The sequence below is a fragment of the Colletotrichum phormii genome, assembly GCF_030913505.1.
Source record: "Colletotrichum phormii strain CBS 102054 chromosome Unknown BDP81scaffold_3, whole genome shotgun sequence".
Classification (NCBI taxonomy): domain Eukaryota; kingdom Fungi; phylum Ascomycota; class Sordariomycetes; order Glomerellales; family Glomerellaceae; genus Colletotrichum; species Colletotrichum phormii.
This window is the reverse complement of record NW_026851445.1, coordinates 1,305,300-1,333,212: the sequence shown is the minus strand read 5'-3', so window position 1 is coordinate 1,333,212 and position 27,913 is coordinate 1,305,300. Positions and strand designations below refer to the sequence as shown.

Sequence of the window (27,913 nt, the reverse complement as noted above, 5' to 3'; positions counted from 1 at the left end):
ATTTTGGTCAGAGTCACCACTAATGTTTAGCGCCAAGGTCCCCCGTCTGCCGGAAACAGCTCCCTGTAGCTTCCTGGAATTACCTCAACAGCGCAACGCGGCATGCGGGACATAAAATCGGCGTGAGTCAACACTAAATACTTCTGCCAAAGTATCGCGACAAGCCTCACAAAGCCCCATGCTGCATTTGTAAGCCAGCAACGACGTATTCCAATTTTGAGTCCAAGGAAAAGAAACATAAGTGTCAAACTCCAGACCATAGTGGTTTCGCTTGCTTCATGCCGACCAGACTCCCACCAAACATACCTCGAAGCTTCTCTTCTTCAGCCCGACTTCGGCCCCTTTCTTCACCAAAGACCCAGCCTTTCACAACAAATCACAGCATCAGACAACGAAAGCCTCTTTCCTTTCCACGTTCTATCTTCAGACATAGACTAGAAGGCGCATACTATACAACATCAGCCATGGAGCCCAGCAAAGCCCAGACAAATGGAGTGTCAACTTCAAAACCTGTGCTGTTTTTGTAAGTTAAACCTCGTCAATGCGGATGAACACCTCAACTAACAGTCGCACAGTGACATTGATAACTGCCTCTACCCGAGAAGTGAGTACTGGAAGATATTCATACGGCATCATCAAGTCTGACTCTCTCTAGGTTCAAAGGTCCAGGACTACATGGCCCAGCTGATTGACGAGTACTTCGCAAAGCACCTCGTACTCAGCTGGGATGACGCAGTGAAGTTGCACAAGGAGTATTACACCAACTACGGCCTCGCAATTGAAGGCCTGGTCCGCCACCATGAGATCGACCCCTTGGAGTATAATTCCAAGGTCGACGACGCCCTACCGCTCGAGGAGATCCTCAGCCCGAATCCTGAGCTGCGCGAGCTGCTTGAAGATGTCGACAAGAGCAAGTGCACCATGTGGCTTCTCACCAACGCCTATGTGAACCACGCTAAGCGCGTGATCAAGCTGCTGGGTATTGAAGACCTCTTCGACGGCCTCACTTTCTGCGACTACGGACAGGCGCCGCTTGTCTGCAAGCCTGCCAAGGAGATGTACCTGAGGGCCATGCGTGAGGCAGGTGTTGAAAAGATGGAGGATTGCTACTTTGTTGGTATGTCGTCACTAATTCACCACTGAGAGATACAGCGCTGACTATCTGCCATAGACGACTCTTACTTGAACTGCCAAAAGGCCCAGGGCTATGGCTGGAACGTAGCGCATCTTGTTGAGGAAGATCTCCCTGTGCCGAGGACACCTGCATCCGCGCATCAGATCCGTCACCTCAGGGAGCTGCGAGACGCCTTTCCCCAATTCTTCAAGTCCAAGAACGCTTAGACTTTTACAACCAAGAACAATGACTGAACGACCGTAGACGGAAACGAATAGAAGGCGAAGAAGGATCCAAGCCAGTAGTATACGAAGATGAAAGGCTCGGAAACACGTTTTCTGTGTTGGATTGGGTATCGCTAATTCATAGATAACCTCAAACTTGAATACCCCCCGTTTGACCTTTTTCAACGCCCATAACACCCCAAATGCAATGCTGTCCCGGTGACCAATGTGACGTATCACGGCCGTCGAACGCTTCTGATCACCTCATCAAGCTTTGCCAGAATCTGGTCCTTCTCTCGTATCGCGTCCTGCCTCTGACTCTCTGCGACCTTGAGCTCGTCTTCCAGCTCCTGGATATAGCGCTCCTGGTCGGCTTCACTGCTGTCCAAGCCCGGCAAGCTGGAGATGAGGACCTCGATTTGTTGTTCCTTGATGATGAGGTCGCGCGACAGCTCGGCTAGGCCATCTTTGAATTCGTCTGCGGGGAGGGGATCGACTGCGAGCAAGCTTGTTTAGCATTTGTCTGTCATATTCAGGTCTATAATTGCATACCCTCTTTCTGTTCCGGATCCTGTTTGACCTCTCTAATCTTATCGTTGGGTCCGAGCAGCTCGAGATCATGGCGCCGGTGGACGAAGTGGAAGCTTGCGACGAATTGCTGGGCAAGCTAGAGACGGAAGTTAGCATTTGCTAGATGGGCAGATGAGAGAGAGACAGTTAGACATACCTGGTCCACAGCGTCTTGCAATTGAGTGAGTCTGTCGCCCATCGCGCCGGTACTGCAGTAATTCTGCGCAATGTAGTAAATAGTGACAGACAACCTTGGAGGTTGCGAATGCGATGCTGGAGGTTGTTCTGCGGGCCGGCCGCTATGCACCTAGGCGTGAACGCACTGGCCAGCCCAGGATCGCATGGGAGCTGCGGTACGTACCTTTTTCAACTGCAGCCAACCTTTCGGTCTGAATGTGCTCAATTCAGGGAACAACATGGATGGATGCTTCTCCAGTACTTGTAACATGTGAACCTGCCTGCCGAGTTTTGATCATTTCCTGATTCTGGTTTCAAAATATCAAGAGCATGCAAGCTCTATTACGCTCATTACCAAGGCATTTGTCCCGCCACAACCGACCAACCATTCCATCAATACTTTCGGCTCCCCTATCGACATGTCCATCATTGAGAAAACGACAAGAGAAGGGTCCGGAGTTGTTATACCCTGACGCTCCATCAACAAACCACCATGACATTACATCATTTCTTGCATACGCAAGTCGTACCGGGCTTGATGTGGCATCAACGGTGTACGTCGGAACTCACTATGAGTACACAGTCTCCTCAACACTCGCCCAATACGGCATCCACGCCAAGCGTGTAGGCGGAGCATTCGACCAAGGCATTGACCTCCTCGGCACCTGGAGTCTTCCTTCACGAACTGAGAATCTGAAGGTCATAATTCAGTGTAAAGGGGGTGCCCAACGCGTCGGCCCCTCGATAGTCAGGGAATTGGAAGGTTCCTTCATCGGCGCCCCTGTGGGCTGGCGTGGTGAAGGAGTCATTGCCTTCCTGGTTAGCGAGAAGCCGGCAAGCAAGGGCGTACGAGAGTCTCTGGGACGGAGCCGCTGGCCCATGGGATTCATCTCGTGCTCAAGGGAAGGGGTTGTGCAGCAGATGCTCTGGAATCAGCGAGCGGACGAGGAGGGTCTGCGAGGTATTGGCGTGACGATGCGTCATGCCGAGGATGGGGAGGACGGGTCGCAGATTGTCTTGACTCACAACGGAAAGCGAATCCCGAACGGCCCGAAGGTGGACGTCGCCGAGAGCGGCTGAAGTCCCGGCTCAACCATCAAGCATCCAACCGAAGCCAACAGTGAGGTACACCGCGCGGGAGTTGGAATAAGCTCGCTGGGAGGCACTCGTCAGGAATCAACGCAGAGGCGAGAGTGTCATATATCTTCACTAAAAATGAAGAGTTCAGTGGCTATGGAGTGACGAGATATCATTGCAAACAAACTCCCCACGCAATATCTCTTGGCACAACAGAGACAGCCTAGCAGTGCAGAGTCATGGAACTCAGACGTTTCTATCTGTGCCATAGGTCATAATAGCATCGCGACGCTGGAAGGTAGTCGGCCTATCTCTAGAAGCCATGTTGTAGAAAACATGCCGTTGCATGAAGTCACAATGGCGTAGGGCAGCTGGTGCAGGACTTAGAGGCTATAATAAGGTTAAATAAAGGTTTGGTCTCTGTCCCTATTCGTCTACACGCATGGGGTACTGAAGCTATCATCACATCATACCTATTCCCACACCAATTCCACCCATACCCATCAGCCACCAAGGAAACATCTTTACTTCCCGGTTCTCACTTGGCTTCCACCACCCCTTCTTCAACGATGAACCTTGCGCCTTCCTTACCGCCACAAAAACTCACTATCGTCTTGTCGGCTCGAGACTCTAGTTCAGCGAGAGGTAAAAGAGGTACCGAAGAGTCATTGGCTGGGCCATCATGACGTTCATCCGAATCGTGCTCTTTCTATATGCTGTAGAATAGCAGAGGAAGGATCGACGACTTCCAGATGGGCTGTCTTCCACTGTCTCGGCAGCTTTGCACATATGCGGTTACGAGCAGGGCCGATGTCAATACTAGAAGTGCCGCAGGGTAAAGTAGCCACCATTTTTCAAGCCTTACACAAATCGATGTTTTGCTGCAGGTCCCTTCCTGATAACTCTCTGTACCTGACCAAGTTCGTCCGTTGACACGCATCCGATTCGTGATAGCTGTTGCCATGTTGTCGTGAGCCTCTGCAAAGCCCTCGAACGTAGCTCTCCCCCCATTGTAGAGTGCGTCAATCCACCAGCCGGTGTTGCAATCCAGCATGCTTTCCTGCCCGATGCCATTATCGGCGTCGGGCGATGTTGGCCCGTCTTCAAACGCATCATACAACTTGCAAGAACCATTCAGAGTCCGCTGGAGGAAACTCATGATGCCAGAAAACTCTTCGATGTGCAAAGATCTAACACACTGTGCCGGAGCCTCCTGGGTAGCTCCGTTTGAAGTCCACGAGGTCCAGTTCAAGCCGTTCCGAGGGGCGTTGGTGATGTTGGATAAGTCGTACCATTTTCCACTGACAAGACAAGGCCGGATTGTCGTTACGTACCCCAGGTTAGACCCCCGTTCTGTGGATTTTATCAGCTCAGTTGAGATTACTTTCTCATTGAGAGTGCCATTGGTAATGTTTCCATGCTAACGGCGAAGACAAGGTTTGAGGCTGCAATTAGCAGCAACAATGTCGAGGTCAGAGCTGAGTTTTGGCATGTTTTTATAGTCGTGTCCGCAGTATCGATCTGCCTGAGCTTCTGCATTTGGTTGTGCGACACAGCCTGCCACCGACAGCGTTAGGAAAGACGTGCCGACCGTAAAGTTACCCGTTATTGTCGCATTGAATAATGTCGGTTCGATATTGGTGTTGACCCCAAACGAAGAGTCGTTGTGGAAGCGGTATTCTGTCTGATACCTGTCGAGAAACTTGTACCCGAACCGGTCAAATTCCTGCAACTCGGATCTCACATCGGTGCACTTGCTACAAAGCCCCACGGATTAATGCGTGATTCCAGACATGGCTTCGAATACACAGTTGCCCGAATCGCACTGGAACAGCTGAGAAACGTCGGGAGGGATACCAAGTAAACCATTAATGGCGACGGTGCTCATCTGCGGACTGAGGAATCCAATAGCTCGCGGGGAGTCCACGTTTGTAGCCCGTTCTGCAACTGAGATGCGAGCAACACCCTTGGACGAAACCTCGCAAGGGTATGTTTTGACGGCTTGTTGGGATAGGGGGCCGGTGGCGTAGGAAGCTATCACAACCAGAGCACCTATTACAGTTGCGGATCTATTGCAAATGTCAATAATGGTTACTTTCGGCTCCCATCTAATGTGTCACGTACTGTTTAGGTATGAAAAGCAAGAACTTCAAAGAGCCCCATGCACCTCTGCCAGCATTGTCAAAACGTTCGACATGGCGTAGCGGCCGCGGCACCGCCATCCATGACCATTTGGCTTGTCCCACAACTAAGTATCATGAGTGTGTGGTCCCATCAGTAAGGAGAAGATAAGAATCTCACCTTCTGCTATCACGAATAGCATTGCGGCTCTTATAAGTGTGGTCAATATTGCGACAAGTGTGTTAATGCTCACACTGTAAGCCCAGTCCGGTTGCGGTTTCCCATTTCTAACCACCAAGAGGATAACCATGATGATGAAAGCAATCGCGGATGTTAAAAGTGCCACTAACTCTAGGTTCCATTGCTTCAGGGTTGATACTCTGCCGAGAGGCTGATTAAGTAGGCTATTCTTCTCAGCCTGGCTGAGATCGGCCTCCTCCGTGCGTTCAGGATTGGTTGACGAAGGCCCTTGGGTTTCTTCTCGGGACTCTTCTTCTACTGGAATGATGGTATAGTCACTTATCGAGCCAGTATCCTGAAGATCACCAGGCTGCTCGCTTGATGTTGTTGTTTCTGGTCTGTCATATACTTCATCTATGTCGGATACAGACGAAGGTCGAGGAGGTCTATCAAGTAGACTATCGCTAGTGATGGGAGAAGCGTCTTGGTGGGTCGCCATTCTGAAATATTGCAATCACTTTGAGATACTAAAAACGACATATGGGCATGGCGGGAAATCGTTATTCATGTGCAGACGGACAAGATATGTATACCGTGAATCAGGCTGAGCCCGTGGGGGCTTCAATGCACCTACGACGCATCATAAGCTTATGGCTTTGCGCCCCGTGGCGAGGAGGACTTGGCTGCATGAAGAACTTGACGACTGATTTGATAGCGCCTCACTGCTCATCTGCGCTGCGACAGCGAATCTAAATGTGGTTATCGTGTGGACGACGCAGGCTCGCAAGCTGAGCACGCAAACGATAGCCAGCCTTGTCCCAAAATGACATCCTGTTGCGTCGGCAACCTTTACAACGAACTCAGAAGCCCCCTTGGACAAAAGATGGATACCGTTGGTTAGAAAACTGAGCTATGTACAGATGAACGACCTGGATGGATTAAACTGCCTTGAGCCAGATCTAGCCTCACGAAGAACTTGACTAAGTTTTCGACAAAAGCCGTTCCGCACAGCAAGAGGCAGCTCAACGCAACTCATAGGTCCTCCCATTCTTGGGAAATACGACACCTTATTACACCTTACCTAAAGCCTGTTGTTAGAAAGCCTTACTTTGGTGCCGCAACGAGCACTCACAAAGCCACCTCTCGCAGGCCATGTAAACTGTAAGCTTAGATCTGGTCCACTTACTCGCCCACTTTCCACGCAATACCTAATGTACGAACACTTTCCCTACTTCACACAGTCTACCGCATGGTCAAACCAGATGCGATATGCTAACACAAACAATGAGTACAGACGAAGCAAAGCAGCATTTCACAAGTTCCAGAGTCAGAGAAAAGGCAGAGATGTCAGAACAGATACAGCCCAGATACTAGACACACGCTACAAATTCGTGGTTCGAACCGAAATTCGATAGAAACAAAAAACGGCCGAGAGTAAGACTCTGTCTACAGGATATACTGAACCGCATCTCAACTATATTCTATTTACCATGCCGGGAGGCGGCTCAACGCCACTCACCATCACCACCAGAGCCCTTGAGACCTCTGGACTCTTCGCAGAGCGCATGTTGAACTTCTCAACAGTTCTTTGTACCAGTCCCTTTTACAGCAATCACCCGACATGGGACTTTGACCTGAAGTCGTAGCACAATTGATCGCTCCTGGCGGCGGCATCTTGTCTAAATGGACTTCGATGTATATCCGTATACCCTCCCACAAGGGATACAAGTGTGTTCAAATCAAGGATTCAAGTATAATCCCCCAAAACTAAACCAAACGGCCTAGTCAACCCCGCAGTCCAAGAAACCAAAAATCCAAACCACTTCTCGAAGCCCCCAGACCTCACGATAGCTCCACCTAGCGGAGCCCTCATCCACCACCCACCCCATATCAACGAACAAAACTTCAAAAACATACAACACCAGGTATTCGCTGGTCGTCACCGACCCAACTACTAATCCGGCCCTCACTGGCTTATCTATGGGAGAGCGGACGGGATCCCGAGTTTTCCAGTGGGTATGGTCGTATGTGATGAATAACAGAGGCAGAGTCGAAGATAGCGTGAGAGGACGCAACACCGCGTAACTGCCTCCCCCGCATCAACACAAGAAAACAAAAAAGGCATTGGTAAATAAAAAAAGCACTTCCGCAGAGAGAAAGATATCTGAATAAAATTCGGTTCTTCTTGTGTGAAGCGTTTTCTTGTGATCCCGTGGTTGAGGGGAGGTCGCCAACCATCAACAACTCTTCATCTTGCGATGGAGGTTCCCCCGCTTAGTCACTTCCCAAAGACTAGAGCATTGCGGACTACAGCAACAATGCAATGAGAGTAGAACGGAACCTCGATCTTGAGAATAGTATTAGATTAATTATAGACAATGTACGGAGTAGCTGTATACATAAGGTTCCCTGGGCTCTGTCTATTGTAGTTTTGCTTCAACGCTGTTTCAACGCAGCTCCATCCGCACTACCTACCTAGGCACCCCTCAACTCAACAGGCCAGCTGAGCTCGCCGTCGTAATCCCAGTCACTTTTACAATTGACAGGTACATCTTCTCATCACAGAGAGCACCATGGCACAGCACCGCAACAGTTCTACTGATTGACAATTCAAGGTCTGCATACTTCTCTTCAACACGAGAATTACCCTAGATCTACGCTGTTGATCTACGCTGTTGACCCATAGGGTGGCCATATCGCCCGGCTTCTCCTTGCTCATCACCAAGATCACCGTGTAAACACTTTTTGTTGAACAGTCAAGGAAAACCGCATGCAGCTATCTAAACCTCCCCGCCTGCCCACTGCCCGTATCCCGAAGCAGAACAAATCCCTTCATCAGTGTTCCTCCGTCCTGTTGCCGAAGAACCTGCACACGCCTTATATGTGTCCGGGTAAGTCAAATCGATGCCTGGTGAGACTGGGTGTGGTGTTGTATGCAGTTTTGAGGTTGTTGTAATACATGAGCCATCGAGAGAGGCAAGGGGGTATTTCCTCCTCCCGAAAGTAAGATCCACTTCCCATCACGCCAGGTATCCAAGCTCGTCGTCTTCGAGTCGCTCCAAGTACTCCTTGTCGAGCAGAATCTCTATGCACTTCTTGATGTCCGAAACCTTTGGCACGAAGCGCGACCGGATCTGGTTGATGGTCTCGCTGACGAGCTGAGTGTGCTTCATCTTCTTCCTGGCCTTCATGATACGAACGATGGCAGACTGTTGCCTTGTTAGTAGGTGAAATTCACGTGTCTTAGAAATAAACAAACATACCTGCAGCAGAAGCTTGCGGTCTTCCTCGATCGTCTTGTTCGTCTCCACTTCCTCCTGCTTCGCCTCCTTGGCACCACCGAGGTTCAGGTTGACTCTGATCTTCTTGCTCTTGAAGTCGTAGTTGAGGCGGAAGCTCTTGCCGTCCTCCGGCTTACCCTCAGCAGGAGACATAATGAGGACCTTGGCCTTGAGAAGAATGGCCAAGGCCTGGTCAAGAACCTCGGAGCTCAAAAGCGTAATGCCCGAGATATCCTCGTAAGTGTGCTTGTCCTTATCGTTGTACAGGAGCAGGATGGCCATCTGATAGGCAGATACCTGGAATGTGTAGGGCGTCTTGCTGTTCTTGCAGTAGCCAGCCTTCAGCTCGCCCTTGCAAAGCTGCCACAACCACGTGAGCTTGCGGCCCTCGTGCCGGTTCTTGTAGAATCGGGTAAACCGCTCGCAGTCGTCATTAATCTCCTGCGGAGGAGTGAAGCTGGTGTTTGGTGCAGTCAGGGGCCAGAAACCAGTTCCAAGGATAGAGTACTGGGAATCGAGGGTGGTCTTAACGCCCTCAAGACCGGCGACATGCTCCTTGAAGCTGACGTTGAGGTCCTTGGACGTCTGCATGTCCTGGAACATCCTCTGGAGCTTGTTGGTGTACTCGAAACCACAAGCCTCCTTGAGTTTGCTGATCATGCTTGTTTCCGCGTCGTCCGATGAGGAGTTGCTGTGCACCAAGCGGCGGGCAAGCATGCGTGAGTAGAACTTCTGGAACACGTCCTTATCCTCAATGTACTTAAACACGGTCATGATCTGGGTGAGCGTGTTCTCCAGCTCGCCCTCCTCGATGCCAGTGCTGCTCTTGCGCAACAACACATCTGTATACTTGGCCAAGAGCTCTGGCGACTTGTTGGAGCCTGACTTGCAGACTTCGTTTCGGTTGATGAACTCGCGGCAGGCATTATCCAGGGACCGCGTGAACTCGGCCTCGCCATCAAAGGCACGCGTCACCAAGCCCGAGTACTGGGAGTGGATCTCCAACAGCGCATCGACGTAGACCTTTGGCTCCAGCTTCTCCGCGTCGGATGCCACCTTCTCCACGGCACTCAGACCTGCCTTGCGGACATGTGTCTCGAACCTCTGCCTCAGTGGATCCAAGCCCTCTGGAATCCTAGACAGGAGCTTGTACATCCTGGCCATATCTTCCTCTCTGTCGTTGTCCAGGAGAACCTGAAATTCGTCGCGAAGTAGCGTAGAGTGATCGGCGATGAGGGCTTGGTTGCACGTCTTGCGCAGTGGTGTGATGATATCAGCGTGCAAGAACATGCGCACCCGCTCCTCCTCTTCCTCAAGTCTCGTTTCCGCCTTCTTCATATATTCGACGACGCTGTTCTCGGCGACGAATTGTTTCGACTCGTTCTGGTAGTATTCTTTCGTCGCAGCCAAGAAGGGGCGCTCGAAGTGAAAGCGGTAGACGTCGAGAGTGGACTTGGTGGGGTCGGCGTCGTCGAGACCGAGGGACACGAAAGAGTCGACAACTTGCTTGATCTGACCGTACTCGATGGTCTCGCCGTTGCGCTGCTTCTCGACCAGCTTCAGAACCGCTTCCATAACCTTGGTCGATACCTGCTCGAAGAGGACCCTTCGCCACTGGACCAGGTGTAACGTGTAGACGTCGTAGATGTTCTTCTTACCCTCATCCATCTCGCGTTTCACCCAGTGTCGGTTCAGATACCGGAACAGGTGATGAATATACTTGGCCGCAATCGTGTATCGGTTCCATTCTTTGATGTAGAAGGTCAGCAAGGCTTCGTCGGTGTGTGTCTTGGACTGTTGAACAAGCCCTTCGAGATGTTGCTTGAGGTACTCGATGAGCTTGTTGTACAGCTCCTCTCCGAGAAGGTGAGCTATAACGAGATGTCAGTTTGACCACCCTACGCAGCAGCGGAAGCGTGTTCCATGCTCACCTCCTCTGTGGTTGCCTGATCCGATGCTTCCCTGGGGTACGGACAATCCGACGGCCTTTTGGGATGTACAGAAATTGTGAACAGCACTAGAGACCAAGTTAGAAGATGAAGATAGCGACCGGTCAGCGAGGCGTACGTGTAGACTCCCATGTACTGTGGCGAGCGAGTAGTGGTTAGCACTCTTTCATCTGGCACGAGGAACGTGGAGCAGCTTTGGGTAGTTCAACTCACGATCTGCATGTCGATACCACGCTCAAGATCTAGCATGATGCGCTGGATGCCTGCCTCAAGGTACTTCCATCTGTACGCAGTCAGCGCGGGGTGTTCGACCAACGGCGACGGAGTCGCGAGGCTGCAGAGGTCCACTCACGTGGCTCCAATGTCCTCCCGGTTGGGGACTGGAGGCATCTGGACGGCGGGCGCCATCTTGGCTGTAGACATGATCCAAAGCTCTCAGATCGAGCGCGCTGTCGGCGGAGGAAATCGGTGAGGCCGTCGTGGCCGTCGTGGTGGGGGAGGGGCGGACGTTGGTTCGGGGGTCGATTCGGCGTAGAAGGCGGGGGGGGGGGGGGGGGGGGGCCTGCTGCGAGAGACGAGAAGTTTAGAAAGACCGTCTAGGCAAGAGATGGAAAAAATGTATTTGATCCTCCAGTCCTGCCGTTGGTGGAAGGATGAAGGAGAATCAGTGGATGGTCAAGAAAGGTTTATGTCGTGGCGTGGACTTGGACGCTTCTGGAAATCGAAGTCGAAGAACGGAGATGCAAAGGAAAGGCCGGTGGTCGCAAGGGTTGGAAGGAGGGAGAGGCTGCCTTACGTTACGGGGGTCTGGGGGGGCGGAAAGGGAAGGAACACGGCACCCTTTGTCTGAGTCAGAGAGAAGGGAAGTGAGGCCGTACTTTGCTCGAATAGCACCTTGAATGGGAAAGCTAGAAAATGAAGAAGAGAACTTTGTAGCCTGGAGACAATAGCTGTGGACGCGATCAGGCAGACACTGGTCGACTGGTGGGTAGAAAGAAAGGCTGCTTTGCTTGCTGGATGAAAGGCGCTGCAGATGGAGGCGGCGTCCGGTGGTGGAGGATCCAGGTCTGACGGTGGCCAGCTACGGATACGGTAGCGACACGACCACGCTCTGGGCTGCAACAAGACTCAGGCTAGCCCACGCCCACCTCTTCGTCACAGCGTGAGTGGTGGAGAGTGGGGACTCTGCCCTCTGAAGTCTGAACCTGGGTGAGGCCTGGGTGCTTGGGACTGGCTGTCGGAAAGGGAAGTGGGTCTATACCTGGATAGGCTTAGTGGAAAATTCTGCCGAGCGCCACCGCCCCTGGCCATCAGCTTTGGTAATCTACGATAGGGAAGGCGTGCTTTATGGTCGTCTGCTTCAGGTACGCGACCAGGCAAGCCGCAATTAAGACACAGCCTAAAGGTACCTTACTTCAGGGTTTTGCCGGGGGTGGAACGGAGGTGACATCGGAACTTCTCAGCCTTACCTTACTTCTTGATTGGTACAACTACCTTGTCCTCTTGTCTCTTGCACCCACCTAGACCTTACCGATTCAACGGCATCTTATAGTTGAGGCTCTTGGTCACAGTCGACCTCATTCACTTTACACCAGAGATGACAAAACTGACTAACTCTGTGATTTTGCTTAAGAAGTTTGTCCACCGCTTCTAGGAACGATGCCCCATGGACAAATATTGTTTAGGTCTTGACTCATGGCTCTTACTTGACCATTCCCCTCCCCTTAGCAATTACCTCAAAGTGACAAAACTCTTTCATCGGCTTCCTATTTGGTTTTCCTAGACAACAAGGATCTTGGATATGGACACATCCGCTCGTCACATATAGACTACTTGTTGTTGACTGTTATTTGCCGTCTCACAAACTCCACCTGAAGTTGAATCGCATGCTTTGCTACCTTTGTAATACGTCCTTGTTACGGATGTCTGTCAGTTCTATTTCCTACAGAGGTGAGAGCCCAGGAGGTAGGCACCGCCAGCTGTGAAATGCATCCCCAGCCAAAATGAGTCAGATCTCTCATCTTCAATCTGACACATCAGAACACATCATACTTTGACAAATGTCCCACAAAAAGGCCAATCACATATTCTACTGTTGAGACTGTGTAAAGGAAGGTATCAACGTGTGACTAGACAGCCAGAAGTATGTATAATGAACAAAGAGGAAGGACCGCAGCTACCGTTGCGCGCTACAGTTATCGTACAGGCTTTTTAATGAACCGGGTATACCCAACAAGACCAAAGAAAACCCCTCCCATGCCCCCGAAATTACATGCGATCGTGAGAGCTTTCATCCTCGCCTCCTCCAAGTCGTTGAACCGTCCGGAAAATGTTGACCATGAAGTTCAGGGTCCACGCCAGCAGACCCGCCAGCATGAAAGATGCCAGGGCCTGACTCAACTGCCTCACTTGCCCTGCTTCGACATTATGGAAAACTAGCGATTCGAAGGCCAGAGAAGTGCTGGCTGACTTGAATATGATGAAGAAGAGGTCAAGCAGGATAAGGGCAATCTTCTGGACGGCTGGTCGAAGGCCCAATGGCTTGCCCGTGTACTCGTCCCAGATCATATACCCGATGTAAGGCACTGCCACCGTATCGACAGCAATAGCGACAATACTTTGCGCGCGTTCCGGACTGACGTTGCTCTTAGCGTTCTCCTTTTCGTATATCCGGGCTGCTATAGCCAAGGCGATGATGGACGTGAACATGACTGTAAGTCGGAAAACCAGGGGCACTAGGTAGTGTCGTAGAATAAGGGACCACATTCTTTGTCCAAAGGTCTTCGTTCTCTTCTGTTTCATCGACCCCTTTTCCAAATCTCGGTGGGCATGCGAGTCGTATCGCTTATTAAAGTCGGGTTGCAGCTTATCTAGCATGCTGACATCCACAACCTCCGACTCCTCGCCTTCCGTGCGACCGTAGGCCGACGAGTGTAGAAAGTCCTTCCATGCTGCTGGTGGGCCCTGGGTTGCAGGCCTATGTTGCGAGACGATGACAGGCTCTGCTGTTCGTAGGTGATCCCACTTTCTGCCGTGTTGCGCGCCCTTGCCACGGAAGAAGTCTGTAAGCCGTTTGTTTGTGTTTGGGCGAGCATTCTCTAAGACAGGATCGCCCATTTCGTCGACCCAGCCGTCACGCGACACCCGACGATCAGGCTCCTTAGGCTGGTGGTTGTGGTGAGGTGGAACGGTTCGTGCCGGGGGTGATAGCAGTTGAAGCTGGTCTTCGCTGGGTTGGCCGTACCGCGTCTCGTATGAATCTATCCATGCTATTGCGACAAGGTGATTAGTACGGCTCCTGCTCAATCAAAGCCCCGAACGAGCCGGAGATGGTCCTTACGTGGGAGCGATTTCGGTTGTAAGCGCAGGCGCGGGGCACCATTATCGATTGCGGTACTGCTTGTGCCTACTGATGCTCGAAAGTCGGCTGAGGCGGAACTGCCAGGCGGGTGGCTGGATGTGCTCATCGCAGTCGCAGCCTTGGCTTAGGCTGGACGCTGAACTCGAGGGGAGGGGGTGCTATGACGAGGTCGTCTGCGATTGTGAGCGTCGTGAGTGGAACGCTTCGTCAATGGCGTGTAAAGAGGCTCGCATATTAATATGCCCTCCGCCTTTCGGTCGAGGCCGTATGAAAGCGAGCTATCGATATTATTATCGCAGGTGGTGTATCGTGCCTTTTGTTGTCGAAGGTGAGTACACAGGTTGGGAAGGAAAGTCGTAAGGGCGAAGGAGCGGGTGAGAGACGTAAGAAAATAAGATTATGATCTGAGAAAAGCAAGAAGGTAAAGCAGCAACGAGACCGTGATCAAGCCCAAAGCCCAAGGTAAAAGTAATAAAAAAAAGACACGGCAGAAAGAGGTGCGCGTGACGGGAGACAGTTAGCAGCGGTTGGGTGCGCCCTGTGTCTCTCTCAACGGCGGCGGAGGCGGCGGCTGTGTCCTCGTGGGGAGAGATGAGCTAGTGGTGCTGGCTGGCGTCGCTATTTCTTGGCTTCGTCGTCGTCCCCGTCCAGTCCCGTCCTTTGGTTCTGTCTGCAGGGTGAATCCCAAAACTGACGGTGGCCAGCCTAAGTATTCGTAGGAAAACACCAAAGAGCAAACCACACGACACTCGGTTTGTGCCACTCCAGGTCTATGACCGCAACTTTTGCCCGGGCGTTCCAGCAAACCGGGAAACTTTGCAGAGAGACTGCAGAGTCCAGACACCTCTTGCGGCGCCAAACAGACTGGACGACAAAAATGGAGGGCTGGGGAAAGGGAATCGGAAGGGAGAGAGAGGGAAAAGCGATTGGAAGGCTGGTAGCACCCGGTGCACTGGAGCAACCTAACGACTCGAGCAACCCGACATGTGGGCCCCTCGATGCCGGCTGCCTGCGAGAATAGACGGTACGTACTCCCGAGTCTACGGGCAGTCATCACCCTTGAGATGGAGGAATTTAGCGGGTTTCGAAAGCCAATTTGCGCGAGCGCGATCTGGGACCAGAGGAAAATTCAGTCGTGATAGAGGGGCACACGTCAGCTTGGCAGTCGATTTTGAGCTGGGTGGATATCGGACATGGTATCAGGCCCATTTCTTCCCCTATCGCGCAGCTGAGCAGGGGGTTCTGATAGGCATTGATGCAAGCACTCTTGAGCTCCGGGGATACCCCTTCATGTATCGCCCTAACAGTGGACACCTCGCACTCGGCGCACCACTCAAATCACAGGAACGACCCATGACGCCGACCTGCGTCACTTGCTCTGCGTCCGGGTTCAGTCCAGGAAGCTTGACCCAGAAGCTAAGATGGATGACAGGGGGCAGGCTCTAGTTCTTCAAAGTCCAAGAGGCTGAGAGCTTCCAGACTTGGAACTCCACGACACACGTCAAAATTGCCTCCTTTCTTCGACCAGGGACAAGAGGCCGCCTGGTTTTTTATTTCACTAGAGCTTTTCTTTTCGCCCCTCGGCTAATTCAGTATAACACTCGCCATGCCGACTGGGAGAAGCTGTTTCTGCTAATCTCTGAGCCAAGAGCATCCTCTTTTTCCCCTCCTCCGTCCCATCGCAACTGCCGCGGGGCAGCGTATCGCATATCCTCGAGCGACCCGACGACGACGAAGTTAATCGCCCCAAACCAAACCCCGAAATCCACCGCTCGGTCTGAGCCCCTCGTCATCCGATATGCGTCTCTACCTCCTCCCAATCACCACGAGTCGAACTCTCCTCTACTCACAACGACTCAATATTGCGACGACGAACCAACAAGGCTTGGCAGATAAGGTCGGCAAGAGGGCAGCCAAGTTGTGGGCTGGCTGGGAAGCAAAAGAGAGCGGATGGCAGAAGAAGGTTGTCAGCTATGGAAACTACGCCCTGCGTCGTATTCCGTACGAAGAATGGGGGCTGAAGTCGGTGCCACCCATTTCTGCGCGACGCAAGGACGAGGAGCTCAAGGGCAAGGAGAAGATTGAATTGGTCTTCCCGGATACCATTATCCCTACAAAGCAGGCTGAGCAGGTTGTCAGGACACTGGCCACGGAACGAGATGCGCTGCACAAGAGGAAGCTCATATGGTGCTTGATTGGCATGCCCATCTCGGCGCCATTCGCCCTGGTACCCGTGTAAGTTGGAACTCCAATCTCTTTGTGGAAGAATTGCATTGCTGATATTACTATCCCCCCAGGATACCTAATCTGCCGTTCTTCTATCTCGTCTACAGAGCTTGGTCGCATTGGCGTGCTCTCGAGGGAGGCAAGCACCTCCGATTCCTCGTTGACAATAAACTCCTGGCCCTGTCCCCGTCAAAGTTGTTGAACGACATTTATACGCCTTCAATCCCAGAAAACACAACCGTAACACCGTCGAAACCAGCCCTTGGCAGCACGGAGCCTTTGAAAGGCAAGGGAGACAACGCAAAGGACGAGGCAATCCTGCTCTCACAGGCCAATGGCCAACGGATTGCCAAGACGCTTGATGTCCCCGAGCTGGGCGTCGAGATCGAGCGGGCCATCTGGCAGGTGAACCACGCCAAGAAGGCCAAAGAGGAAGAGGCTTCTGTTGAAGCCGCGGACGAGGCCGCGAAGGAAGCCGCAAAACAGGTCAACGCCGATCCCACGACGGATAAAGAAAAGCCTCCGAACCCGAACGAAGAGAAGAAGTAGCCTCAGCAACGACTTGTAGGATGATGGATGTGTGTAATGTTTGTAATGTATGCTCTCTAGACGTGAGCTGGTTCCGGCTGATGTATGGATGACGATAAGCCCCGCTCTGATAGACAGACTCTTCTCCATTGCCTTTGGGTTGGGCTAGAATTATGAAGTTTCCTTCCGCCATGATGACGAAGAATTTGTGGATTTGTTCAGTGTGGGCGATAAAGGGAAGACCATGGCACCTACGCAGCCTCGGTAGCTGAATACATGTGGAAGCCGTGGGCTCGAAGGGCCGGTAGACATCCACAGATACACATCAACCCAAATGCCAGCGCAACCCGGCGAGCGGTGTCTTTGGAGAAGGGGCTGCGTAGCCTAGGCACGAGCGACCCCCACTGCCGTGAAGTCTCGTCCGCATCGTCGTCGGCCTCGCAGAAGAAATCATACTCCTCGCCCTCGTGCTCCTTCCAGTGCGCCGCCCGGATGTGGACTTTTGGCTGCTGCTTTTTTTTCTGCTGCTTCTGGGACGGCGGCCACGGCGGCTGGTTCGAGGTAGCCATGACGACGAGGCCCCTCGCCGCGACCTCGTCTTGGCGATCGCACTCTGCGAGGATGTCGAGGATCTCGTCCCTCGTATACATTGTGCTCTCCCGCGTCAGGGCCTCTGACTTCCAGGCCATGGCGGCCTTGTGGCGGAGGAGTCTCTGGGTCGGGCTCACGTCGCCGCGGCCCTGCTGGCGTCTCTTTTCGCGTAGTCTTTGGCACCGTTGCGGTGCGATGGCGTGGACGTCTGGGTTTAGGGGCGAGGGTACGAGGGGGCTGTAGCCTGCCCGGCTCGGTAGTTGTGACATTTGAAGCATTTTTGTGATTGTGTATTGGTGTTTCTTTTCCTTCTTCTGTTTTTTTTTTATGTTGGCGTGTCTATCTGCGTAGTAATATTTGTTCGTCAAGAGACGTATAATTAGGCGTGTAATTAGGGCGATGATCGGTTTAGAAGATGTGGATTCTTTAGTGTTTCTGTGGGAAGAAGCAGGCGTGGGTCGCTTTCGGGGAGGGTTGGTGGTGTTGGTGAATGGTTAACTTCCCGTCCTCGACATGGTGTTGTGGAGAGAATTATGATTGCTCCAGAGGGCGAGGGAGGGGGGAGGAGAAGGTGGCCAATGTCAATAATGGAGGCGAATCAGAAAAGTGAATTGGGTGATTGGTATGCTAGCTTGTGTGGTGAAGAGATAGGTAGCCCCGAGATATGAGAGATATGAAAGCTGGGCGCCCCGTCTGGAATGTCTCTGGAGGGAACTAGACACGAGAGGGATGGAGCCCGGCGTTCCTCCCTGGTGTCAGTTGCGAGATTTCACCCTGTAACTGCAATGTTCCACACAACTGTAGGTATGGATAAGATGGTAAGAAAAGAGAGACGGGCAGACACAAGACGCACAAATAATAAAAAACGAGAGGATGAAATGTGAAAGTGGAATTTGCGAGACAAAGTCGCGAGTTGAGTGCGGGCGTGTCGGGTGTGCCAATTGATATGGGAACTAATTTATGGCGGAATCGGCATGCAGGTATCTCTCCATCCATCTCTCTCTCGGCTTGCAGCACGCCACGCCTCTCTCGCTCGCCGTCCGTTCCCCCGATTCCCTCCGTGAGCCGTGGGACCGTGGGCCCGTAAGCGTGAAGTAACCTCCAGGACCCATGGGTCCTCGTCCTCCCCCAGGTTGGGGTTGGAGTGGAGGAAACTCCACTTGCCTAAAGCGGCCGCTTGGGCACAGGGAAACGAGTCCCCCGTCAGCCAATGGTACGAGGCCGCCGAGAGATGACCACGAATGTACTAAGAGAAGGTACCTTGCGGCAACGTAATACGGTAGAGGGACAAGAAGTTCCAGCCCACGTCTAGGCCCAGTTCTTTTCCCTCTCTTGCTCTCTGCTTCTGGCTGACTGCTGTTGGAGTGACTGCGTTGCGAAAAGCGTTGACCTGCTTGCCTTGGTCGATCCATCGGCCGCCCGGTGGTAACGTGGGACTCCGGGCGTCCGAGCTTGTGAAAGGTACGAACCTACCTAGTACCTACTGGACATCCACTTCCTTGGGAGTCACTCATTGAATTCGTCTCCAGACGATCTCTACCTAGGCCACGGGCCGCCGCCCGCGAAAGAGGGTCGGACGGGGTCTTCCACCACAAGCAGCAATGCCTAGTACCTAGGGAGAGTGTTGAGGGACTAGTTCGAACCTCCTCCCAGTGTTGGTAGGAGAGAGCTTGGTGAGGGTGGTGTGCTTTTCGCCATCGGGGTTGCTTCTGGACCAAACATTTTGTGCGAGTGCTCCCTCTCCATAAGATCGAGGGGGGGCGTAATAGTACTTTAGATGCCATGTTATGCGTTGCCCAATGTAAAGTACCTCACCACAAAACCACATGGGGGAGGCAACCTGAGAAATGAGTTTGCAAACCTCGGTGCGTCAGCTCTGGAATCCGTGATAATCTTTTATCCCCGTCGTCCACAACCACCCACGGCATGCAGAACCATTCCCCCCCGAGTCCTGTTGCCCTTCCAGTGAAAAGCCACCGAGGCTTGTTGCATTTGCATATGTTCGGCGGACAGGCCAATAATGTTCGCCGCCACAATGGAAAAAAAATCCGTTTTCAACACCCTGTCAGGTGTAAATTGTCCAATGGGTTGTTTTCTTGCTGCGCCTCTATCCATATTTGCTAATGCCAATCTGTGCAGCTTATTACCTTGTGGAATTTTTGACTTGTTTCCCACTAGGCAGAAAAAGGCTTGACAGCTCTGATGAACCGCGCAGTTTCAGAGTAGGAGATCGGGGAACGAGAAGGGCCTTCCTTTTATTGATTTATTTCCCTTTCTTTCCTTTTCTCGACGATAACCTTGATAGTGATGTCTTATCTGATATCTCCCCCCCCCAGCCCCTCCATCGCAGGCGTGAACGTCCTAAAAGAAGCCCTTGCGCCCAAAAAAAAATTAATTTCGAATGTTGCCATCATCCCTGCCTTCCCAGTCCGGGGCGAAGGATTTCCAGGGATCGCAATCACCAAAGTCTGTGTGTGATTCTGCCCTGGACTTGGGTACCGGTATCCGTACCCCCGTACCAAAACAGAGTCCGAAGAAGCCAAGAGAGATCATCGCCATTCGAATACGTCAATCTGCAGCGCGGCATCATTGGGGGAAGAGAAGAACGGCAGACGTTCACGTAACCAATTCAACAGTCCACTTTCAGAGTTTCCTCAACGATTAAAGTCAAGTCAACAGAGGCGTTATCGACCCCGCGAATGATAGGAGAAATATGGAGCCCGCCCGGGCGGGAAGATGCGCCCGTCTCGTCCAGCAGCGGGCATCCACTCGAGTGGATATCCTGGTACCTTTTTTCCTTCTCCCGGCTTCCATCCCGCGCATGTCTCTCTCTCTCTCTTTCTCTCTCTCTCTACCTCACTATCTAATCGCACTTCAGGTCTGGATTATCTCCCTCGGCTCCCTGTGGGGTGGGAGTGGGGGGCTTTTGCGAACATGCCATTGACAGCCACACTTGCTTTTTTGTTTCTATGACACTGCATGGCAACCATGCCAAAGTCTTGACGGGAAGTTGCATGTTCGTGATGAAAGATCCATGTGCTACTTCAACCCCTGCCTCTAGGCGGCTAGCTAAGTTACGTATTTATGAGGATCTCAAGGAAGCATACTTGTGCATGATAAGTCCTGTCCTTGACTTTGCTATAAAAAAAAAAGTACTGTATCCTCTTGTCGTTTTTGACCATCTTGTCGTCTGTGATGGCGCCACGTGGACATTGGAAAGGATAGCGGAGAAGTCTGAAATAGCAGAACTGCCGTGAAGACTGCAGACAACTTTGGATTCAACGAGTCTTGTATTCACCACTCCTGGAGCTCTTTACCGACTCAAGTCGATATCTTCCATACATGCACCTTGATTCCCTATTCTATTGTGTACATCTATCTATTTTATACGGTACGATGCGAAGATGAGGGAGGTAGGAAGTCGGAATCCACATACCCTCTCTAATGTTAATGAATATCGCCCTCTGATCTATCCTTTTACCTTGCCTCTCGTCCTTTTCTTCTCTCCCACAAAAGATCGCCTCTCAACACATGCTATCAATACAAACTCCATCCACGACTGTGATCAAAAAACTAGTTGCACCAACAGACTGATCGGCACTGAGTACCGCTACCCACTAATTACGCGCCTCTTCAGATAACCTACCCCGGGCCAGGTGTCTCTGCGGAACGTCATATAAAAGGGGTAGACGGCGGCATACAAGCGTGATCATGACGTCGGGAGGTTTAATCTCCCCCGTCGGACACAATGGTGGTATTGATAAATGCTGTCCAGGTTACGGAGTATACCCATTCGCTATTCGTGATACTGTCCTTGTCCTCCGAATTCCTTCACACCAATTATATACAGATCACACAGTTGATGTACGATGGGAATCAGAGCTAGACAACGGACATCACAGTCACAGCAGAGAGAACAACTCCAAATAGAGTATGTGTGTGTGTGTGGTCATCAATCCCGTAAAGCCTCTATTTTTTGTCACAATAAAAACTTTTGACTACCTTGACCCACAGGGCCGCAACGCCTGTCCCTCTAACAGCAAGCAGCCCGAGCCATCGTACCCGAATCCCGTAGGACGTCCGGGGGAAAACCAAGAAAGGAAACACGGAAAAACACACGCGACATTATAGGTATAAGCGTGGAGAATTTTGCAAAGCTCGTCCCAAGGTGTTGGGGGGTGGTGGTGATGGTGATGTACGTGGAGTTGGAAATCGCGCAGGTGATGGTGATTTGGGCCCCGGATGGTGCCATATCAGTTCGCGGCAGACTGGGGAGTCGAGACCTCGGATTCTCCACCACCACCACCGTCACCGCCTCCTCCACCCGTGGCGGCTGCGACAACGGGGGCGCTGGTAACCACTTCCGCAATCCGAGGCTTTTTTGCTGCGCGGCCAGAGTCCGAGAGGTCCAGGGCATCTCGGACCTCCTTGAGCTCCAGCTCCATCTCGTCGAGGCGCCGCTTGAGGTTGTTCTCTCTGCGATGGCTCTCGTCCAATTGCTTCTTACTGCTCTCGAGCTGAGCCCGGAGCTGGGCCTCGGCCTTGCCGCTGATTTCCTGCCCCCTTCTTGCACTCGCTTCGTCTTGCTCCATTTGGCCGAGTCGACCGCGGAATAGTTCGTTGATAAGCTCCAACTCGCTGACCCGGGTTTTGAGGGCCGAATTGGCGGCAATGAGCTGCTCGTGTGTTTGTGGGGCATCGAGGTGACGGTCGCCATTCAGGGGGGAGCCCGAGCGGTTATCCGAACCAGAGACGTTGAAGCCCTGCAGTCCTGCCTGAAGCTGCGCATCGTCCATACCCTGGAAGACCGGGAGGCTAGGGTTGTATAGAGACGGGGTCGCGGTACGAGAAACGGGGGAGTCAGAGCCATCCGGATTGCCGTTTGACTTTTGCGACTGTCTGCGCTGGTTCTGTCCATGGATGTCGAGGCCGTTCGGATCGTTTGCGCCAAACTGATGAGCTTGTTGTTGCTGCTGCTGTTGCTAGTAACATAATTAGCCAAAGCCAGGCAATACATACGAGCCACATACCTTCTTCTTGGACGCAAGATCAGGGCGCATCGTCTTCACGCGGTTTCGGCTCTTGATCACGTCGGTCTTGAGCGAGATCGGACGCGGACGACCCTAGCACCAGGTTAGCTCGTCTCTGTATGAGAAGCATAGGGTATACTTGCATGCAACTTGAGGAACAGTCCGCATGCGTTGCAGAGAACTGATCCATATTCATCGCGCCGCCATAGGGGCGTGGTTGAGGTCTGACAGTTTTGGCATGTTGGCTGCGTCGATTCGTTAGCTTGGGTGGCCATCATGGTGCGCAACGCCAGCGAAATGATCGCAAAAGATTCCGTAAAGTGGTTTTGAGTATGTGCTCCAAAGAAGCGCGAAAAAAATATGGCTGTTTGCTTGTTTGTGGTGCTTGACGGGGTGAAGCGCGCGATGAGAGTTGGGACTCTGGTCTTGGTGTTGACGACTATCGCTGCATGGGAACAAGAAAACTTATCTGTGGAGCAAAGATAAGACAGGGAAGGAACGACCGCGGCCAGTTGCAGCCCCACACCTGCCTTGCAGGGTTCATTGGTTCTTAGATAACAGCAATACCTGAACGGTAATTGCGATAACACTAACGCAGGAGATGGGGGATTTTTTTGGGGGGTTCGGGATTGGACTCGATGATAAGATACCCGCGATGGTCTCCGTACAAGGTGGGATAAGGTAAGGTAAATGCAGACATACCGTGGTGGACCCTCCGCCAGAAGCGTAAGTCGGCGTCGGCGCGGGAGCTGGCGCGGGCGCGGGCGCGGGCGCCTGAGTCGGTGTGGAGGCGGCAACGGGAGCGGGCGCGGGAATCGCTTCTCTGTGGATCAAAGTCAGCACATGAAGCTCTCGTCACTTTCTTGGTCCTATTTCCTTCCATCCCGTCTCGACTGTGTCTCCCAGCACTGAAACCGGACTCTGGACTGGCCAATGATATTGCAGCAGAGAGGGACCTGTCAATAGAGCGCGATGGCTAAATCGTCTACTTTTTCGCCAGATTGACTCCAAAGTTACTCGACGAGCGCGCAGACAGCGCATGTGAATTTTGGCCATCAGACTGGCCATCCATCTTGTCCCTCTGCGCCTCCTTCATTTCTTCGCCTGGCACCAAGCATACTGACGTACCGCATCTGAGGCGAGCTCGTCGCAGAGTTGTTGGCCTGGGCAAGCGCTGAAATGCCTGGCAACTGAGGAACCGTCGAGGCCGCGGCTACAACTGCGGCTGCGGCTGCGGATTCCGATGTCGACGTGGAACTGGGCCGCGAGATCGTCTCGAGGTTCGTTTGTGGCAACGCGAGGGTGGCCAGAGCCGTGGCTTCCTCCATGACGTCTCGAAAGGATGGCAGATCGTGATCGTGCTCGTGCTCTGCGAGGTTGTCCAATGCCGGAGCAGGCGCAGAAGGCTCTCGAACGGCAGCCAGGATGGCGGTTGCAGCGAAATCGTCGCGGACGGGAGGTATCTGTCGAAGGAGGGAGGCTTTCGTATGCCGCTTCGCGATCGCGGGATGCGCGTGTGGTGCAGTCGCAAGTTTTTCGCAAGAGAGACCCACGTACAGGGCTCAAAAAAGTGGCTTGCGTCGAGAATTCGGGGCGAGGCGCGAAGTTGAGATTGCGAGACGTGTGTTTGTGTAGTCAGGCCGTGGGTGGTAGATGGCAGGTGCAGATCCGTAGGAGGGCGAAAAAAAATTGTTCAGCGGGAAGACGCGCTGGAGGCGACTCAGAAAGGAGCAAATGGTTGAGTTGGAGGGGGAGGCAGGTACGTTCCCTAGGCCAGAATTGCGGGGAGAAAACTATGGTTACAAGGTGAAGCTACAGCCAGGTCTCAGACATTAGAAAGGCACGTTGGACGCGAAAAGCTGGTTGTCTTTTGGGATAGGAGAGAATAGATGGAATGGCGAGCGGATTGATTTCATCCCGCATCCCCTTAATCGATCAGGATGGAGGGCCAAATTTACTGGGGATGGACGGGACGCGATAACTGCCAACTAATCCTACCTATCGGCGATACTGATTACCCAGCGGTCGTCCCACTGGACCGTATTACGGAAGCCGCGATTTGATTGGATCGGCTACCCCATTCAGCCTTACAGCACGCGCTGCGCTGATGTGTCAGGATCTTGAAGTTTTCTCTCCTTGATCATCAGAAAGAGTAGGTAATATTTAGGGGGGTCGCAGCGGCCCCTGTACCCGCAAGCATAAGCGGTGAAAGAAGGCTCGCTGTTATCTGATATGAAGATCTCACGGCGACGCTGACTGTTAGGGCGGTACGGATACACTTTGCAGGTTCCCGATTTGGAGCGCCGGTCAAAAAACCTCGAACGTGTAATCGATCGTTCTATTCAGAGGCGCAAGAAGGGTTCGGAATCCAAAAAGACATGCGCAAATCACACGCGCCAGAACAAAAATGATCATCATCCGCGATATCTAGTTGTGGCTCGCACACAGGGGCTCGCAACTACCACGTTGGCAGCCGTGAAAGCAGCGGCCCACCGGCCCTGGCTCATTGAAAACGTCGTTCCGATGCGCATCACTAACATGCGACTAGCTGACTTACTACTACTTTGAACTGTAAACATTGTCGAGGTATTAATGCGATTGTCACTGTTCTCATCGCCCACGATGTTAGCTGGCTGGCTTCGCCTGGTGGATGCTGGACTGGGTCCACAAAAACCGGTGTGTACCCCACGTGCCGTCTCCAGCGTTATCGATAAGAAAAAGTTCGCCGCAGCCACTAGTAGGTAAGTAACTACGAAACTTTTCTCGCATACAAGTCGAGGGTCACTCATCTTTCACACACGCGACAACCGACAAGATGCCCTCCGTATACAATAAGGACAAGCCGTGGGATACGGACGACATTGACAAATGGAAAATCGACACCTTCACACCGGCCGACAACGCCGGCGGCACATTTGCTGAGGAATCCTCCTTCCAGATTGTTTTCCCCAAGTACCGCGAAGTGTACCTCAAGGAGGCATGGCCTCTCGTCACAAAGGCCCTCGAGAAGACGGGCATCGCTTGCTCGCTCGACTTGATTGAGGGTTCAATGACCGTCAAGACGACAAGGTCGGTCACGATCTCATCCCTCCACAGTGCCCAGCCTACAGCAACTAACATGATCTGCCCTCCAGAAAAACATTTGACCCCGCCGCCATCCTCAACGCCCGCGACCTCATCAAGCTCCTGGCCCGAAGCGTCCCCGCGCCGCAGGCTCTCAAGATCCTCGAAGACGGCGTCGCAGCCGACATCATCAAGATCCGCAACCTGGTCCGCAACAAGGAGCGCTACGTCAAGCGCCGCCAGCGCATCCTCGGCCCCAACGGCTCGACCCTCAAGGCCCTCGAGCTACTCACACAGACCTACATCCTCGTGCAGGGCAGCACCGTCTCCGTCATGGGACCCTTCAAGGGCCTCAAGGAGGTGCGCCGCGTCGTCGAGGACTGCATGGAGAACATCCACCCCATCTACTACATCAAGGAGCTCATGATCAAGCGCGAGCTCGCAAAGGACCCGGAGCTCGCCAACGAGAGCTGGGACCGTTTCCTGCCTAATTTCAAGAAGAAGACGCTCAGCCACCGTCGCGTGCCGCACCAGGTCACGGACAAGTCCAAAAAGGTCTACACGCCCTTCCCGCCCGCGCCCGAGAAGAGCAAGGTCGACAAGCAGATCGAGACGGGCGAGTACTTTTTGGGCAAGGAGGCCAAGAACAAGGCCGCGCAGGCCGAGCGCTTGGAGCAGCAGAAGGCGAAGAAGGAGGAGAGGTTGCGCGAGAGGGAAAAGGACTTTATACCCCCCGAAGAGCTCGGCCACAAGAGGAAGAAGAGAAAGAAGAGCGAGGACGACGAGTGAGGGACGAGAAGAATCTGGGACGTGGAAAAGGCGTAAGAAATTGTGGAGACTGGGGCAGGTGTCTGTTGCATCTTTGCAGAAAAGGGGTCGCCACGTACGTAAGTGAGGTATTAGCTCACTCAAGATACCCTTCCATTCAAGAGTTCAAGAGTCTTCTCACACGTTGGCGATTCACTCAAACTACACCACCCGAAGGGTTTGTAAATCAAAAGCGAAATGTCACTATAGGGGAAAAGTCACGATGTGTAATGCAATTGTCTTGAGAAACTAAAGTGGTGTTCACTACCTAAGCTAGGTGACCTAGGAGGTTCCCAATCGCCTGACCTTTGCGTAGCCCCAGACAAGTTCTGTTTCCTCGGGGCCAATCCAAACTAATTCCTCTCATTGCTGAAGGCGTGCGATGGAGGTATCGGTTATGCAGAGGAATAAATCCCAGCGTTCGACTAACCCTCAGATAACTGTACCAATCTGGCCTCAATTCTTTGGCTTCATAGAGCAGTCAAAAGTCCGGTGATAGTAGTAGCTAGCCGGGAAAGGACCGCCATCCGGCTCTCCGGGATAGTAGATCTCCCATCCGGGAGCAAAGAAGAGAGTGACGTAGGGAAGAGGACTGCAGATCGGCTGCCAGTCATCCCATTGGAAGGGCACATTCTCTCCAATGTGGTCGCAGGCGTTGTTGAAGACCCAGCCGCGGCTAGGCCACTGCGCCCAGCCCGGCCAGTCGGCCTGGCACCAGAGACCGAGCTGGCAGTCGCCGACGATTGGGCTCGGAGTGCACCAGTTCTGAGGGTCAGGAGGTTCCTTCTCGAGGTCGTAGTTTGTGCCGCATTTCGGTTGTCGCTTGTCGATGCTGGAGAGGGATTCGTTGTGCTGCTCAGGGTCGTATTCGATGGGCTCGTACTCGCGATCGAGGCCGGCGGTCTTGATGAGGTGAGCCCACATCTCTTTGTTGACGGGGATGATCTTGTGGCCATGCTTGAGGGCCTCCTCTTCGGTGATGTTAAGGGGGTTGTCGTGAGGGAAGTCCCTGGGAGCAAGATGAGGACCAAGGGCAAAGTTGCGTTTGGAGAGACCGTTGCTGAAAGTGTCCTCAGTGGAAACCCCAACTGTGTTGAGGTCTGCAATGGAGCCTGTAGCAGCGACGACATTGACGCTCGCAGAGAGCATCAAGGCCACCGCCATGACAACGAACATGGCTTTGTGCCACATCGTGAGGGTGAGGTCTGCGTATAGTGTGCTAGTGATATGATTATCGGGATTTGATTTGTTTGTGAGATTGAGATGGGTGAGAGAGGGGAGAATCTCCTCTTGTCTGTTGTAGGTGAAAAGAAGAAGCTCGGCGAACAGAGACAATTATCTCCAGGCAGGACCCTTCGTCCAGAATGAGGAAAGAGGGAAGGGGAAACTGAAAGAAGCCAGTGGTCAGGGCTCAAGATGAACGTTCATCATTTTCAAGAGCACCCATCACGTGTGTATATTCACTGACTTACACTTGGGTGGACCAAATTCCAGGTGAAGCCTATGCCTAGATTCAGATAGCAGAATAGACTTGAGGAGCTGAATGGGGAAGGTCCGACCCAAACAAAGACTGAAAGTCCTCCAAAAGAGCCTACGGCATTGCTTGTGTTTGTG

At 52.7% G+C, this 27,913-nt stretch overlaps 12 protein-coding genes across 12 annotated transcripts; 5 read left to right on the top strand and 7 right to left on the bottom strand.

The window, feature by feature from the left end:
- Window positions 1-464: 464 nt before the first annotated feature.
- Window positions 465-1,341, top strand: BDP81DRAFT_458038 (pyrimidine 5'-nucleotidase; the record flags this gene model as incomplete). The annotated part of the gene is made up of 4 exons (XM_060593360.1): window positions 465-523; window positions 576-604; window positions 656-1,117; window positions 1,172-1,341. The coding sequence occupies 4 exons, from the start codon at window positions 465-467 to the stop codon at window positions 1,339-1,341; spliced, it is 720 nt and encodes a 239-aa protein (XP_060449790.1).
- A 233-nt stretch (window positions 1,342-1,574) lies between these two features.
- On the bottom strand, window positions 1,575-2,107 carry BDP81DRAFT_390465 (RNA polymerase II transcription mediator; the record flags this gene model as incomplete). The annotated part of the gene is made up of 3 exons (XM_060587408.1): window positions 1,575-1,834; window positions 1,891-2,005; window positions 2,066-2,107. 3 exons carry the CDS (start codon window positions 2,105-2,107, stop codon window positions 1,575-1,577), a joined length of 417 nt encoding a protein of 138 aa, XP_060449789.1.
- A 252-nt stretch (window positions 2,108-2,359) lies between these two features.
- On the top strand, window positions 2,360-3,427 carry BDP81DRAFT_418239 (uncharacterized protein). Its single transcript, XM_060589690.1, has one exon. It carries the CDS (start codon window positions 2,416-2,418, stop codon window positions 3,163-3,165), a length of 750 nt encoding a protein of 249 aa, XP_060449788.1. The 5' UTR covers window positions 2,360-2,415; the 3' UTR covers window positions 3,166-3,427.
- A 1,509-nt stretch (window positions 3,428-4,936) lies between these two features.
- On the bottom strand, window positions 4,937-5,485 carry BDP81DRAFT_390463 (uncharacterized protein; the record flags this gene model as incomplete). Its single annotated transcript, XM_060587407.1, has 3 exons — window positions 4,937-5,231; window positions 5,287-5,410; window positions 5,464-5,485. The coding sequence occupies 3 exons, from the start codon at window positions 5,483-5,485 to the stop codon at window positions 4,937-4,939; spliced, it is 441 nt and encodes a 146-aa protein (XP_060449787.1).
- A 2,998-nt stretch (window positions 5,486-8,483) lies between these two features.
- Window positions 8,484-11,101, bottom strand: BDP81DRAFT_390462 (Cullin family protein; the record flags this gene model as incomplete). Its single annotated transcript, XM_060587406.1, has 6 exons — window positions 8,484-8,672; window positions 8,727-10,615; window positions 10,676-10,761; window positions 10,812-10,828; window positions 10,907-10,976; window positions 11,046-11,101. 6 exons carry the CDS (start codon window positions 11,099-11,101, stop codon window positions 8,484-8,486), a joined length of 2,307 nt encoding a protein of 768 aa, XP_060449786.1.
- Window positions 11,102-12,654: 1,553 nt separating this feature from the next.
- Window positions 12,655-14,365, bottom strand: BDP81DRAFT_128914 (uncharacterized protein). Its single transcript, XM_060581713.1, has 2 exons — window positions 14,034-14,365; window positions 12,655-13,962 (listed from the first exon to the last, which is right to left on the bottom strand). The coding sequence occupies exons 1-2, from the start codon at window positions 14,158-14,160 to the stop codon at window positions 12,962-12,964; spliced, it is 1,128 nt and encodes a 375-aa protein (XP_060449785.1). The 5' UTR covers window positions 14,161-14,365; the 3' UTR covers window positions 12,655-12,961.
- Window positions 14,366-15,484: 1,119 nt separating this feature from the next.
- BDP81DRAFT_128890 (mitochondrial K+-H+ exchange-related-domain-containing protein) lies at window positions 15,485-16,975 on the top strand. The gene is made up of 3 exons (XM_060581711.1): window positions 15,485-16,289; window positions 16,352-16,867; window positions 16,929-16,975. The coding sequence occupies exons 1-2, from the start codon at window positions 15,853-15,855 to the stop codon at window positions 16,827-16,829; spliced, it is 915 nt and encodes a 304-aa protein (XP_060449784.1). The 5' UTR covers window positions 15,485-15,852; the 3' UTR covers window positions 16,830-16,867; window positions 16,929-16,975.
- On the bottom strand, window positions 16,869-17,895 carry BDP81DRAFT_128886 (uncharacterized protein). Its single transcript, XM_060581710.1, has one exon. The coding sequence runs from the start codon at window positions 17,675-17,677 to the stop codon at window positions 17,060-17,062; it is 618 nt and encodes a 205-aa protein (XP_060449783.1). The 5' UTR covers window positions 17,678-17,895; the 3' UTR covers window positions 16,869-17,059.
- Window positions 17,896-19,730: 1,835 nt separating this feature from the next.
- On the top strand, window positions 19,731-20,800 carry BDP81DRAFT_418229 (uncharacterized protein). The gene is made up of 2 exons (XM_060589689.1): window positions 19,731-20,222; window positions 20,278-20,800. The coding sequence occupies exons 1-2, from the start codon at window positions 20,113-20,115 to the stop codon at window positions 20,654-20,656; spliced, it is 489 nt and encodes a 162-aa protein (XP_060449782.1). The 5' UTR covers window positions 19,731-20,112; the 3' UTR covers window positions 20,657-20,800.
- A 469-nt stretch (window positions 20,801-21,269) lies between these two features.
- On the bottom strand, window positions 21,270-22,844 carry BDP81DRAFT_418227 (uncharacterized protein). Its single transcript, XM_060589688.1, has 3 exons — window positions 22,573-22,844; window positions 22,430-22,522; window positions 21,270-22,381 (listed from the first exon to the last, which is right to left on the bottom strand). The coding sequence occupies exons 1-3, from the start codon at window positions 22,705-22,707 to the stop codon at window positions 21,653-21,655; spliced, it is 957 nt and encodes a 318-aa protein (XP_060449781.1). The 5' UTR covers window positions 22,708-22,844; the 3' UTR covers window positions 21,270-21,652.
- Window positions 22,845-25,202: 2,358 nt separating this feature from the next.
- BDP81DRAFT_366916 (ribosomal RNA assembly protein KRR1) lies at window positions 25,203-26,553 on the top strand. Its single transcript, XM_060586528.1, has 2 exons — window positions 25,203-25,498; window positions 25,564-26,553. Exons 1-2 carry the CDS (start codon window positions 25,245-25,247, stop codon window positions 26,279-26,281), a joined length of 972 nt encoding a protein of 323 aa, XP_060449780.1. The 5' UTR covers window positions 25,203-25,244; the 3' UTR covers window positions 26,282-26,553.
- A 202-nt stretch (window positions 26,554-26,755) lies between these two features.
- Window positions 26,756-27,490, bottom strand: BDP81DRAFT_446112 (uncharacterized protein; the record flags this gene model as incomplete). The annotated part of the gene is made up of 1 exon (XM_060592029.1): window positions 26,756-27,490. One exon carries the CDS (start codon window positions 27,488-27,490, stop codon window positions 26,756-26,758), a length of 735 nt encoding a protein of 244 aa, XP_060449779.1.
- Between the last annotated feature and the right edge of the window lie 423 nt (window positions 27,491-27,913).

What these genes read in the sequence shown, in the direction of transcription:
- BDP81DRAFT_128914 (XM_060581713.1), bottom strand. Translation starts at nt 14,160, where the DNA reads ATGAGCACATCCAGCCACCCGCCTGGCAGTTCCGCCTCAGCCGACTTT. An exon ending in ACAACCGAAATCGCTCCCAC is followed by an intron (nt 13,963 to 14,033) that starts GTAAGGACCATC and finishes TTGTCGCAATAG; the next exon opens with CATGGATAGATTCATACGAG.
- BDP81DRAFT_418229 (XM_060589689.1), top strand. Translation starts at nt 20,113, where the DNA reads ATGGAGCCCGCCCGGGCGGGAAGATGCGCCCGTCTCGTCCAGCAGCGG. An exon ending in CCGGCTTCCATCCCGCGCAT is followed by an intron (nt 20,223 to 20,277) that starts GTCTCTCTCTCT and finishes ATCGCACTTCAG; the next exon opens with GTCTGGATTATCTCCCTCGG.
- BDP81DRAFT_128890 (XM_060581711.1), top strand. Translation starts at nt 15,853, where the DNA reads ATGCGTCTCTACCTCCTCCCAATCACCACGAGTCGAACTCTCCTCTAC. An exon ending in CCATTCGCCCTGGTACCCGT is followed by an intron (nt 16,290 to 16,351) that starts GTAAGTTGGAAC and finishes CTATCCCCCCAG; the next exon opens with GATACCTAATCTGCCGTTCT.
- BDP81DRAFT_128886 (XM_060581710.1), bottom strand. Translation starts at nt 17,677, where the DNA reads ATGCTTCAAATGTCACAACTACCGAGCCGGGCAGGCTACAGCCCCCTC.
- BDP81DRAFT_418239 (XM_060589690.1), top strand. Translation starts at nt 2,416, where the DNA reads ATGCAAGCTCTATTACGCTCATTACCAAGGCATTTGTCCCGCCACAAC.
- BDP81DRAFT_366916 (XM_060586528.1), top strand. Translation starts at nt 25,245, where the DNA reads ATGCCCTCCGTATACAATAAGGACAAGCCGTGGGATACGGACGACATT. An exon ending in ATGACCGTCAAGACGACAAG is followed by an intron (nt 25,499 to 25,563) that starts GTCGGTCACGAT and finishes TCTGCCCTCCAG; the next exon opens with AAAAACATTTGACCCCGCCG.
- BDP81DRAFT_418227 (XM_060589688.1), bottom strand. Translation starts at nt 22,707, where the DNA reads ATGATGGCCACCCAAGCTAACGAATCGACGCAGCCAACATGCCAAAAC. An exon ending in GACTGTTCCTCAAGTTGCAT is followed by an intron (nt 22,523 to 22,572) that starts GCAAGTATACCC and finishes ACCTGGTGCTAG; the next exon opens with GGTCGTCCGCGTCCGATCTC. An exon ending in ATCTTGCGTCCAAGAAGAAG is followed by an intron (nt 22,382 to 22,429) that starts GTATGTGGCTCG and finishes TTATGTTACTAG; the next exon opens with CAACAGCAGCAGCAACAACA.